This window comes from Manis javanica, chromosome 2 (assembly GCF_040802235.1).
Source record: "Manis javanica isolate MJ-LG chromosome 2, MJ_LKY, whole genome shotgun sequence".
In the NCBI taxonomy this organism is placed as follows: Eukaryota; Metazoa; Chordata; class Mammalia; order Pholidota; family Manidae; genus Manis; species Manis javanica.
In genome coordinates, this window is record NC_133157.1 from 217,742,143 (window position 1) to 217,754,990 (window position 12,848).

The window sequence follows — 12,848 nt, forward strand, 5'->3', positions numbered from 1 at the left end:
TGTGCACTGATCAACCTTAGAGTATGCCTTTCCCATGATCTATGGTCTGTACTCTTAACTGGTAAAACCACATGGAGTGGTTCTGTGTGAATGCAGCATAGTATGGAAGATTTTCCAAGAAGATTGTCTAGGACCTCAAAATGTAAAGCAGCTTGGTTTAGGGGCCAAGGCAGGACTGAGCTTGCTGTGTGGGTCTCAGTAACTTCAGAGACAAGCCATCATAATTGGATGTATTTAGACTCTGGGGATGACAAAGCAAGATGGCAGTGCCTGTACATTCCAAGCTAAATGGAGAAGGGTTATTTTTTCAGAGGAAAATCCAAAGCAAGGAAAAGAATGCCACAGGTCTGTTGCCTGTGGCTGCTGACCTCTGTCACTTGCCTATAGGGCTCCAGCCATGGCAGACCCTCCAGACCCAAGGACAGTTCCAGCTCCAGCTCCCACCCGGCAAGATGTGCAGTGCAGACTATGCGGGCTTGCTGCCAGCTTTCCAGGTCTTCATATTGGACGAGCTCATGGCCCGTGGCTTCTGCCAGATCCAGGTATGTGCCTGGCTTTCCCAACAAGTGGAGACTTGCACTGAGCTCAGGGCCACCTCACGGTTCAAATGAACCCACAGTTCAATGGGAAAACTGAGGCCCAGGAGGAAAAAGTGATTGAGTCAAGGCTAATTACACAGCAGCAGAGGTGGGATCCCCACTTGTTACTGGTCATGCTTTCTGCATGTAGATGTCACATCACACATGTGCTGAGTGCTTATTATGTGCCAGGACTGTGTACTGTTGGCATGGCTTAGCCATCCTCACAGGGCCTCTGTTATGACTGCCTTCTGTGGATGAGGACGAATTGGCCAGAATCGCAGGGCTAGGAAATGGCAGAGCCAGCTGACTGATGTGCAGATGGAGCTGCGACCATCCCGTAGAACTGTCACCACGCATGGAGGAGAGCAAGGGATGTGGAGCAGGAAGGCTGCGACATGGTGATGTGCTCCTTGAACTGCTGTGCAGGACACGTCCCTTAAGAAACCTGGGAGGAGGCATTACAGATCCTCCCAGAAGGAAACTCTTAGATGCCAATGGGAAGGACACAGAACCATAGATAATGCACATCAGAGTTTTTGGCAAGGGTTTTTGTGACTTGAAGTCACAAGTATTTATAAGAGGGAAACATCAAAAGTCAGGTAAGTAAATCCATGTTCTCATCAAAGTTTGGTAACTCAGAGCAACTCATTTGTAGCACTTCATGTGAAGAATTTTGGAGAAGACAAGATTTCCACAAAACCAAATACAGAGAATATTGGTTCTAAAACAAAAAAACCCATATTGCCCAGTTTTCTTCAAAGACATGTATTCAACAACAATAACAATAATACCTATTAATTGTTGAGTGCCAGCTGTGTTCCTGGCATGATGCTAGAATTTCTACATTCCTTATCTCTAATTATTACAGCTCCCTGCTCAGTGGGCATCATTAGCCCTTGACTTAAAAGTGAATTAACTAAAGCCCAGGGAGGGTCAGTTGACCAAAATTTTGCAAAGCTGAGTAAATCCAGGTCTGCCTAGACTCTCTCTCTTCCTCCACTTCTGCCTCTCTGAGTTCCATGAGCAGGTTCTCTGACCTGGGAACTTCGCTTTCCCTAGGTGAGGACGTGGAGTGAACAGCGCCTTGTTCCCTGAGGAAGGGTGGAAGGGGGATTATTGCAAGTTACATAAGCCAAGTCTGTTGTCTGGTGTGAGCACAACAAATCTGGCTCCGTTTTCTGTGTTACTGAACTGAGGGCATCTGTCTCCATGTAGGTGAAGACTTTTGGGACCCCCATATCCATTTCAGTCTGCAATGACTCCACGGTGCAGGTGGAGTGTCTGACCAGGGAAAGTTTAAGAGTCAATGTCACGTGGAAATTGCGGCTGCAGGATGTCCCACCAGACTCTCTTCCTGATTGGCTCGACGTTGGTATGTTTTCCTGCACTGCTGCCTTGAGGAAGCCATGCAGCTTCTCTGAGGCCCGGTTTCCGCGCCCACCAAATGGAGCTAGTGAAGCCCATAATGCCTTGCCATGAGGATCTGGTCAGAGAATGATGAACCTTACCAGTGGGAAGGGCTAATTGTTAGAAAGTATATCAGAGTGAACAGCTTTCTGGTTAATAGCTTACGAGAGTTAAATGATGTCACTTACTGTATTTCCTTACTGACATTCCTGTATTTATGTGAATGTTTTCAGATTCTCTCTTTTTTCTGGGCACAGAGGGAGATAGGTATGAAGAGAATGGATTAAGGGAGTCTATTGGTATATAATTTATGTCCTGCACACGTTCAGTTATAAAACATCTCAGACCACTTACACTATTTAAGCCTCTTAGTACACTATTTAAGACAAGGCAATTAGGATATGGGCGGGTGAGAGAGTAGATGGATCTAAGGAGGAGAGAGTGCGTTTTACCATGGTACTGCGAGCCAGGCGAGCACGTAATCCATGAGTTTCTGACCAGAGGGTGGGGAGCAACTCCAGCTTCTCTTCTGCCATGCAGTGGCCGAATGCCCACGGTCAGTACTGGCTGGGGCTAACCCTCTGTTCTGTGAGGAGGAACTTCTGGAAAACGTTGCCAGAGTGTAACCCAGGGGGCAGACTGCATCTGTCATCCTGAAGTCCTTGTGGCAATAATACCACCCAGAGCGTTTTGAAGTAGGGGTTCCCTTTTCGTCCTCCTCTGGAAAAAGCCTGGATAATCTGGATTTGTTTAAAGCTGCAAAAGGATGAGATGTTTATTCCTGGTGCCAATGCGATGACTACGGCTTCAGGGATGACCTCCTGGTAGCCTGTTGTAGCATGAATGCTTGCTTCATGCTGGGATCTGTCTCCTAGGAAATACATTTCAGTAGGAGGCCTTCTCAACACTTAGCTCAACACTGATGCAGGAGGCCATGTTGCCCCCTGGCGGCTCTGCCTTCTCTTTGAATGGCCCCATCACACACATTCTTTCACATCATCCTCACCAACTGCAAAAGAGGTATTCCCAGCCCCACTTTGCAGATGGGGAAACTGAGGCTCAGAGATGCTGGCTTGCCAATAGTTGAGACAGTTGTGTATCTGGATGATGCACCTTAGATTAGTGATTGAGATGTGGTGTCCTACACCAGGGAAGATCATCTTGATGCCACAGAAGTGACAGGAGCCAGACCTGTGCTGAAGTCCTCATTGTGCTACTGAGTTCTGTGTGAGGTTGGGCCAATCAGTCCTGTATAAAATGAGACACGGGGTAATGCCTGTGTCTCCTCTGGGCATGGATGTTGTAGCAGCTCTGCTCTTGATCCTGGCTCTTACAGAAAGAATAAAGAGATGACATTCCTGTTTCATCCTGTGTCTTACAGAGGAGGCCTTAGTGGGCAAAAATCTCATTGGACGCTTCATAGAGCTGATCCAGAGTGGAGTGTTCCAACTTCATCTGGATTCTAAGACGTTCTCAGCAGACACCTCCATCAGCTTCCTTCAAGGGGACAGCTTTGGCAACTCTCCTAGGACATGGTTTGGGTGCTTGGAAGGATTCCACCGAGTCTCAACCACCAGCAATGCCCGTCAGGACCCACTGGGCTGTGGTAGGTCCCCCAGACCCCAAGCTGAATAATAATCGCTGCTATTATTCAGCCATGTGAGGCTGTGGGAAGGGCCACCAGGGCTCTGGGAGAAGTCGCTGTATGCATACGGAGTGGAGAATCATTCATCCTCTGTGTGTGGGCATGTTGTCACCATCTGCTAGGTAGCTGCTGAAACTAGAGTCACAGATGACATGAGGAAGGAGAAATGATGTTTGAAGTTACCCTTCTGCTTAGTTCTTGACAAGCCTGGGCTCTGCGACCTGGCTTTGTGAAGAAGACTATGTCCGCCTGTGTGCTCCATGTCCCTCCTTAGTCAGATTATGGCGATTTGGTACTCTCCACCACCCCCACACAGTCACTGATCAGCCCAGGGCCTTCCCACTTGGGAGAAGGGGGTCCTGGTGGAGGCTTACTGGGGCTGCTCTTGCCCTTACGCGTATGTAGGGCTGGAAGTCATTTTCACTGGAAATCAGCTGCAAATTCCTTGAGTGGAGGCTGTTTCCTGTAGCTACTGTAACAAGTGACCGCCAGCGTAGTGGCTTAAAACAGCAGGCATTTATTATCTTACAGTACTGTAGGTCTGAATTCCTACACGGGTCTCACTGCTAAAACCAAGGTGTCAGCAGGGCTGCATTCCTACTGGAGGCCATAGGAGGGACTCTGTGTCCTTGACTTTTCCAGCTTCTAGATATTGCTCACATTTCTTGGCTTGTGGCTTCCTTCCTTCATCTTCAAAGCTCGCAACATTGTAGCTCTCTCTGAACAGCCTTCCATAGTCACGGCTCCCTTGGGCTCTGTCTTCACTTCTAAGGCCCCTTATGATGACACATGGCTGGACACCCCAGAACACTCACTCTCCTTCAGGTCAGTTGATTAGCCACCTTAATTCCGCCTGCAACCTTAGTTCCCCTTTGCCATGTAACCAAACATATTTACGGCCTCCAGGCATCAGGACATGGATGTCTTTAGGGGCCATTGTTCTCTCTGCTACCAAAGATTCCAGGGTCTCGTGACGAGAAGTCTTCCTCCCATGTGGCATGGAACAGAGAAGCATTTTTATAGAGCTGAAAACAGAAAAGACGTTTCTTGGTTATTTGTTTTTCCATTATTTATATTGGTTGAAACACAAAAACTACTTGGCCTTTCCTTTTATGAAATCCATGCCAAGTTCTAAACTCCATGGTGGATTTAAGATGCAGCTAAATCTTAACACAGAAGCCAGAAACATGACCACTTCCCACTAACATTTATAGAGGATTTTGCAGTTTATGATGCACTGTTACAAATATTTACCTCTCACAATAGCCCCCGGTGGCAGGCAACTTCCCTGCATGACAGATGAAGAGCTGAGGCTCAGATGAAATGAGATCATGCAACTGTAGTGCCCAGAGCAGGGCTGTCTCAAAGGAGGGCCTCAGGTTTATGAAACCAATTATCCGTGGGTGAGTAACCCTGGGGCCTCTGGAACCAGAGCTCATGATCTCTCCTCCTCATCAAAGCTGCCCAAACAAAAAGGACGAGAAGTGGGAGGAGGGGTGGATGGTGCCACCCGCCAGGGTAGGTGAGACAGGGCCACAGCAATGACGGTGTTCAGAACACCCACAGAGGAGCTTTGGACACAGCCGACAAAGGCTGATTTTAGTAGCTCTGTGTGTGTGTGTGTGTGTGTGTGTGTGTGTGTGTGTGTGCGTGCGTGCGTGCGTGCGTGCTGGGAGGAATGAGGACCAGTAGCCCTCATTTTGGGTCCCCTCAGGTCATGCTGATAAAGGCTCACTGAACTCAGGTACACCCCTGGAGCGCGGAGCCAAGAGGTGGAGAGACAGGAGGGAGAGATGCATACTAATTGAAAGGCAGGACACGGACCTGTACTGACTCTGGGCCTTAAAGCAGGTCCCATTTCCTCTCAGGCGCCATTTCCTACCCATAAAAGGCAGGTCTGGAAATCTGATCTCCTGTTTCCTTCTGAGGAACCCGATTGGTTATTAGATTGTTATGTCCCGTCTACCAGGATGGGTAGCCCAGCTCAACTGGGAGGTGGGGAAGCGAGCTAGGAGCACAGGCAGTCTTGCCTAAAGGGCGTCAACCAGTGTGCAGGGAATCAGAACCGGGCCTCAGGATGACAGGGCTTCAGAGGGAGTCTGGCCATCTGGGGAAGGGGGTGAGTGAAAGGTTTCGCTCCAGGTGCACCAGAACAGGAGTTGGCAACTTTGTGAAAAGGGTGGGGACAAGTGATTTAGACTTCGCAGACTGCAGTTTTTGTCATAATGACTTAGCTCACCTATTGCAGAGAGAGAAACTTGGCTGTGTTCCAATAAACTACATTTGCCAAAATACAGGTGGGTTGAATTTGACCCATGGGCTATAGTTTTCAATCCTAGCTCTAGAAAAATCTACATTTGGTTTCAACTGCTGCAGCTTTTTTTTTTCATGGACTCAAAAGGAGTTGTCTGCCCACCACACCATTTATCCCTGCTTCCTTACTCCAAGTGGTCAGGCGGGTCCAGAATGGAATTCATGAAGTGCCGCCCAGTGTCGGGGACTTTTCCCAGTGTCAGCGGTAATACCTATTTATTACTGAGTTTCTGAAATGTGCTGGGCCTTACCAGCATTCCTTTGGTCCAGTATTACTAACTTTGGCAGGTATTACTAACCCACAGTATGGATGAGGCCACCGGGGCATTCAGTGAAGTGTTAGGAAACTGCTCTTTGAAGCCATGTGGACCTGGGCTCAAGTCTGGCTCTGACACCTTCTAATCGTGGGCTTTTGGAACATTGCTTGTCCCCACTAGGCGTAATCTAAAAAATAGTGATGATAATACCTATTTCATGGGGGCTGTGGTTTGGATATTATAATATAGTCAATACATAGCACATCCCTTCACACACAGTTAACTCTCAACAAATGGTCTTGTTGTTAATTGTCCATGCTGAGATTTAAACTCAGCTCTTGGGGTTCCAAATTCTCTGCATCACATGTCTCCCATCCCAGTAAGGGGGTTCTTAGTGAATTCACACCCTCGGATTCTTGCATCTGTTCTTATCAGCTTTTTCCTTCTGGAGCACATCTGGAACATAGCTGTGAGGCTACAAGCAGAGCATTGTCCTGTGGAAATGGAGCAGGTGTCATCTCAGGGGGCTAGTCTGGACATGGCCTCGGGGGGCAGTGACTCGGGGGGGACTGGTGGGAATATCCACCTCCCACAACTCATATAGGATGGCATCCTTCATCCAAGGAATGGATACTGTGGGGCAGGGTTGGGCAGAGGCTTTGTTTGCAGCTCTGATCGGGACATTTATGCTCACGCTCTTGCCTCCAGGCCAGCCACATGGCTTCACCCCAGATTGCATCTGGATGACTTCATACCGGGTTGGTCCACTAAGGAGAATCCCAGAGAAACTGTCTGAATTCTTTTCCATCTGGACAACATTAACTACCACTCTTTCTCTACAAGTTCTTATGACAGAGCTACTTCTCTCTGATTTTTTTCAAATAATATAATGTCTGTTTCCTCCCTCCTTCCCTTCTCCCTGCATTTCCTTCTTCCCTCTCTTCCTTCATTCTTCCCTTCTATGCATCCATCCATCCATCTTTCCATTCATTCATCCATCCAAACTTTCACACTATAATTATGTGTCACCTAACAGGAAAGCAAAAGTCATAGTCCCATTTCCAAGGAACTCAGTCTAGCTGGGGAGGAGAAGGTGAGCAGACAGCTGATAGCTGTGAAAAGCCTTGTACACTCTGCCCAGGGCAGTCAGGGAAGGCTTGCTGGGATCGTTAAAGCTGGCATGAAGTCTTGAAAGCAGAGTCAGAATTGCCCCTCAGACCAGAGCAGACGAGAAGTGATGGGTGTGTGTGCACGTGTACCTGCGCTTGTGTTGAGGGTGCTAATGTGATGAGTGACTTTCCGGAAATGGAGATTAGTGCAAAGGCAGGGCGTTGTGCAGTGGTGTGCTTTAAGGGGACAGGGTTCCTGGTTTATATGGGTGGAGAATGGGACGTGGGGAATGTGACAGGAGATGGGGCCAGAGAGATAGGCAGGGACACATGGGAGAGGCCTCTGGGCACAGTGAGTGCCCGGCCCACAAGGCAGAAACAGAAAGCATGTTCCTGGAGCACAGCTGAGAGGCCTGACACATGTGAAGTTGTGGCAGGACTTCGTGCTTAGCTCTGGGCTTCCTGTCCCTCCTCCTGCACCTTGGGTTTGGAGGCGGGGCACCTCATGCTGGCAGAAAACACTTTGTTTTCCTTTAGCACTAAATTTGGAGTCACAGTGTTGGGATTAAAATCCTAGAGGTGATCAACAATCTGACTCATAGGAGTAGTGAAACCCAGCTCTCGGAGGGAGGATATGATGCCCAGGGCAGACCGGAAAACTCGTCATTCTGTTTCCAAGATGCGTCTCGAGTTTCTGATTTAGTCAGAAATGCCAAGTATACATGCACACCTGACCTGAGATAGTAGTTGTTAAATCAACATGGACTTCATTTCCGGCATGTCCTACGTGTTTGTGTTTGCTGCTTTGCCAAAGGAAGGTGGTTAAACTGGTGGGTGGAGAAAGGTTTCAGTTTGAAGAGACGGGGGTTCTATCCCTTTGCTGCCTGCCTCTATCAACCGAGCTTGAACATCAGTTTTCTCCAGCCTAGCATGGGATTGTGAGCTAACACATGGAAATACTTGCCACTGTGCTTGGCCTGTAATTCTACTTGCCTCCTGCCCTTTGCAGAAAAGCATGCTAGGGAGTCAGGCATGAATGTCCCATGGTTCAGCTTTCTCATCAGTGAAATGGGGATAAAATAGTACCTCACAGTGTGCTGTGGTCATGCCTGTAAAGAACACTGTAGAGTGCCAGGCACATAGAAGGGGCTCCCTAGAGGGGACATGTTTTCAGCGGCTACCTTCACTGGGTAACAGCTAACTTCTTCTAGAAGTTATTTGGCAAATTCTAGCAAACACAACCTTGAACTGATAACCTCCTTGTCCCACCCGCTTCTCTAAGCCGACAGAACCAGTGTGGCCAAGTTCGTGCGCTTCCCTCAGATCCTGCCCTAGAACTCCTCTGAGACACGCATCTCTCCAGGTTGGGTTTCTGGTTTCTCATGTCATGTTAGAGGAAGCAAGTAAGGAAGAACTGAGAATGTCTGAATCCGAGGGTGGGAAGCACTTGAGAATCTGCAGTTAACAGGGGCAGCCCAGGGAGGAAAGACGGAGACAGGTAAGGCATCCAAGGCGAAGATGTGCAGAGGCCCAACTCTCAGCATCACACTTGGTATTTCTGAACAAATCAGAAGCCCAGCAACCTGACGGGGAGGCCTCCATGAAGCCTGGGCATCGAGTGCCTCACCCTGCCGTAGTCTGAGCAAGGCCAGTCATGATTGGCCAACAGGGAGAGGCCGCATGAGTCAAGTGAGGTGGTGCTGAATTGAGAAAATAGGGCCTCAGAGAAGTCAAAGGTCATTTAGTTATGGTGGGGAAAGGGCCTCTAGTCAGTCTGTCTAACCTCAGAATTTGTGCCCTACCCACACTGTGTTCCACCTGTCCTGAACTTTGGGAAATGTTGCTATGGCAACCTGTGGCTGGACCCTCCTCTTTCATGCTGTTCTCCAACTTCATCTCATGTCATTCTCCCCTTTGTCCGTTAGACTCTAGCTTAGTAGCTAGCCTTGTTTGGCTTTTTTCTTTCCATTCTTTGAAGAATCCAAACTCATTCCTACCTCAGGATTTTGCATGTGCTGTTCCCTTTGCCTGGAATTCTCTTCTCCTAGATCGTTCCTGGGGTACTCGTTATTCAAGTCTCATCGTCACCTCTCAGAGGTGCTTTGCTTTTCAACATGCCCTCATCTCCTGCTTCATCTTACCCATATCTGAAATTTTTGTCTGACACCCTCTTGTCTTAGCAGCTCATCATCTCCCAGAACCCTGTCTGCCTTCTTCGCCGCCTGTCCTGACTCTCAGAGCCTGACACACAGCAGGTTCTTTATGGGCATTTACTAAATGAATGAGCTCATATACTGGTTTTGGGATTTCATATACCCTTTGTGTTCTGAGGTTGTAACTGTAAAACAAGTCTTTAACTACAGAGTCTTGGTCTTTAACATCATTTCTCTGTTTATCTTTTCTAGTTAAGTGTCCGGAAGGAAGCTATTTTCAGGATGAACTATGTATCCCCTGTCCTGTTGGATTCTACCAAGAACAGGCAGGTGGCTTGTCCTGCATCCCATGTCCTGTGGGCAGGACCACCATTTCCATAGGAGCTTTCAGCCGGACTCACTGTAAGTTCTGCAGGGTCCTTCTTTGAAAGAGAAACCCCAAGTGCAATGGGGACACAGCAGGGTGCTCGACCTCAGCATTACTGAAATTTGGGGCCAGATAATTCTTCATTTGGGAGCTGCCCTGTGCATGGAAGGATGTTTATTTAGCACAATCTCTGGCCCTTACCTATTCAATGCCAATAGCAACAACCCCCACACCAAGTGTGACAACCACACATATCTCCAGATATGGTCAAGTGTCTCTTGCATGGGGAGCAAAATTGCCCACTATTGAGAACCACTGGGAACACAGTACAATAATCAAAGGGGCACCAAATTTAAATGCCTGTACACTGCCAGGATACAAGTGAGGCATTTTACCTGTGTTGTCTCATTGTGTCCTCCCAACTCCCTTTCTGGGTAAATATTATTAGCCCACCTTCTACAGAGAAGAAGGCTAAAGCTCAGAGAAGTAATTTAGCCAAAGTCCCCTAGCCAGTAAGTGACACGGTTTGCCTTTGATCTCAGTATTGTCTGATTCTGAAACTTCTGATTTTCGTAAGTCAACCTTATCAGATTGAGAAGTGGAAGATATTTTCCACCTATAGTCATTACCACTGTGTAGCTTATATTCTATTTCTGGCCCTAAAAATTTTTCAGGACTGTGTGTACGTGTGGCCTTCCCATATGTCATGTGATTTCATTTGGCCTATTTAATAGTCACCTGGGTATTGCTGGGTTTTTCCCAGCAAGGGCTCATAATGTGCCTTATTATGCATCTTTTTATGTTAGTCTGAAATTGTGTCAATATGAGGCAAACCGTCATTACTTAAAATCTGAATAGTTTTTAGAGTTTTAAAATAATTAGTCAAAAGAAACCAAATCCCCTTCTCAGATAAGGGCAGTGTCCTTATGGGTGCAGTGGTAATAAGATGATAATTCCAGTGTTCCTGGAAACTAAGAAAATAAGAGGGATTTTACAAGCCAGAAGTTTCACATTCCTGCAGGGGAAACTGTCCACCAGGGATTCCGTGTGTTCCTGACAGCCTTGCGTCACCCTCAGTTTGCACACATTGACTCCATTCGCCGTGGTTTGAGGTGACTTGGCACGCCGTCTCAGTGCCAGAGGAACGCTCCTGTAAAAGGGGATCCATGTAATGTACTGATCCTTGTTTATGGAGGGACTGCGGCAGACGTGGCAGGGCACAGAGGAAGAGGCTGAGGCTTGGCACCAGCCAGGCCCAGTTTGACCTGCACTTCCTCCTACTGGCACTGTGACCTAGGCCAGGCCACCTTCCCTCTCTGAATGTCAGCTTTCTCACCAATTAGATGGAGCTAACCATACCTTACTAATCATTATAAAGCCTATCTTAGTCAATTTGGGTTGCTATATACAAATTGCCATAGAGTGGGTGGCTTCAACAATGAAAACCTCCTCATGGTTCTAGAGGCTGGAAGTCCAAGGTCAGGGTGCCGGTATGGTCAGGTCCTTGGTGAGGGCCCTCTTCCTGGTTATATCCTCATGTGGCCCTTCCCCAGTATGTGCGTCCAGAGCAAGAGATTTCCTGTGTCTTCTCTTTTTTATAAGGGCGGTAGTCCAATTGTGGGGATTCCACCCTCATGACATCACCTAACCCTAATCACCTCCCAAAGACCTCACCTCCACACACCATCACATCAGGGTGAGGCGTTAACCTATGGATTTGGGAGAGACAGAGACATTCAGACCATAGCAAAAAATCCATTAAGATGATTGAAGTGAACAATAAGTATTCATCCTTACCCCACTTTGGGGGTGAGCTTTGATTGCATTTCCATGTGATGGTGGAGTGCTGTCTCATCATTACCACTCTCCCAGACATCTTCCATGAGTAGCAGAATAGATTTCAGTGAATGGGTCTCCAGGGTCAGTGGTGGAGTCTATGCTAAGGCTATGTTTATGTCTAAGAACTTCTCTGTGACTCAGTAACTCCACCATTCTGTCTTGTGTTACCTGGCCTGTGTTCTTAGATGGAATCATATTAAAGAGAAGCATAGAGCAGGAGAGCTGCTAAGTTTTAAGTGATGTTAAATGATTCTAATATTTCCTTGGCTTCATTTTGGTGTTAGGATTGCTTTTAGAATCTCAATTCCTCTGCATTGTTGAAGGCTATGTTACAGTTTTCACTTACAAATACTTTTCTCCTTTATATTCTAACCTTGCAGGTCCATCAGATGATTTTTGAGGTGTTGTTGATAACTGAGTAGCTATTTATTTATTTGTTTATTGATGTTCTAATTCATGTATAGTATGTATGGCATGCAAAATATTTTATTTAAGAAGTAGCCTTTTTAATCTCTCCACAAGAAAGTTGTCATTAATCAATGGTTAGTCACATAACAAATAGTCCTAAAATATAGAAAATATGATGTTCTCTGGGCTGCCATAACAGAAAATCTTTTATCTACTTCCCAGCCTTGGGAAACCAAGTCAAGGTATTCCCTTTATATATCATTCATCAGAAATTTATTGAGCCAGTAAACTTGTGCCAAGTGTATATTGGATATGTAAGTAAAGGTAAATTCTCTGTCCTGAAGGAGTTTAGATCTGATAGAAAAAGAAGAAGTATAAGTATATAACTATAATATAGTGTACTTAATAATAGAGTAGGGAGTGTATGTTAGATCTTGTGATAGCAGCTAGTACTGGGTCCTGAGAGATGACTGGGGATTAGCCAGGCACTGGGCAGAGAAAGGAAATAGCTTGAACACAGAATAGGTATTCATCTATGAATTCAACTAGTGTTTATTGATTGGGTGTAGTATTTTTGGGTGTTTGGACCCAATTCCAATGAGGGGGGCCTTCCCCAACATGAATAGCAAGTTATTCACAGACAACAGCAGGATTTCGGAGAATTCAACTCAGTTCTAACACTACTCAGAGACAGCTTCAGACTCCACAAGTTGAGGGCTCAGTCCTACAAGAATACTCACTGCCCAGCCCCTTCCCATTTCAGACCTCG

At 46.9% G+C, this 12,848-nt stretch overlaps 1 protein-coding gene across 1 annotated transcript in view; it reads left to right on the plus strand.

Moving 5' to 3' along the window:
* Positions 1-12,848, plus strand: part of TG (thyroglobulin) — a 241,004-nt gene that overhangs the window by 37,245 nt on the left and 190,911 nt on the right. Inside the window, exons 18-21 of the mRNA XM_073230159.1 lie at positions 388-542; positions 1,797-1,953; positions 3,370-3,594; positions 9,718-9,867. Of these exons, the coding sequence (XP_073086260.1) occupies positions 388-542; positions 1,797-1,953; positions 3,370-3,594; positions 9,718-9,867 (687 nt within the window). The remainder of the gene's footprint in view (positions 1-387; positions 543-1,796; positions 1,954-3,369; positions 3,595-9,717; positions 9,868-12,848) is intronic.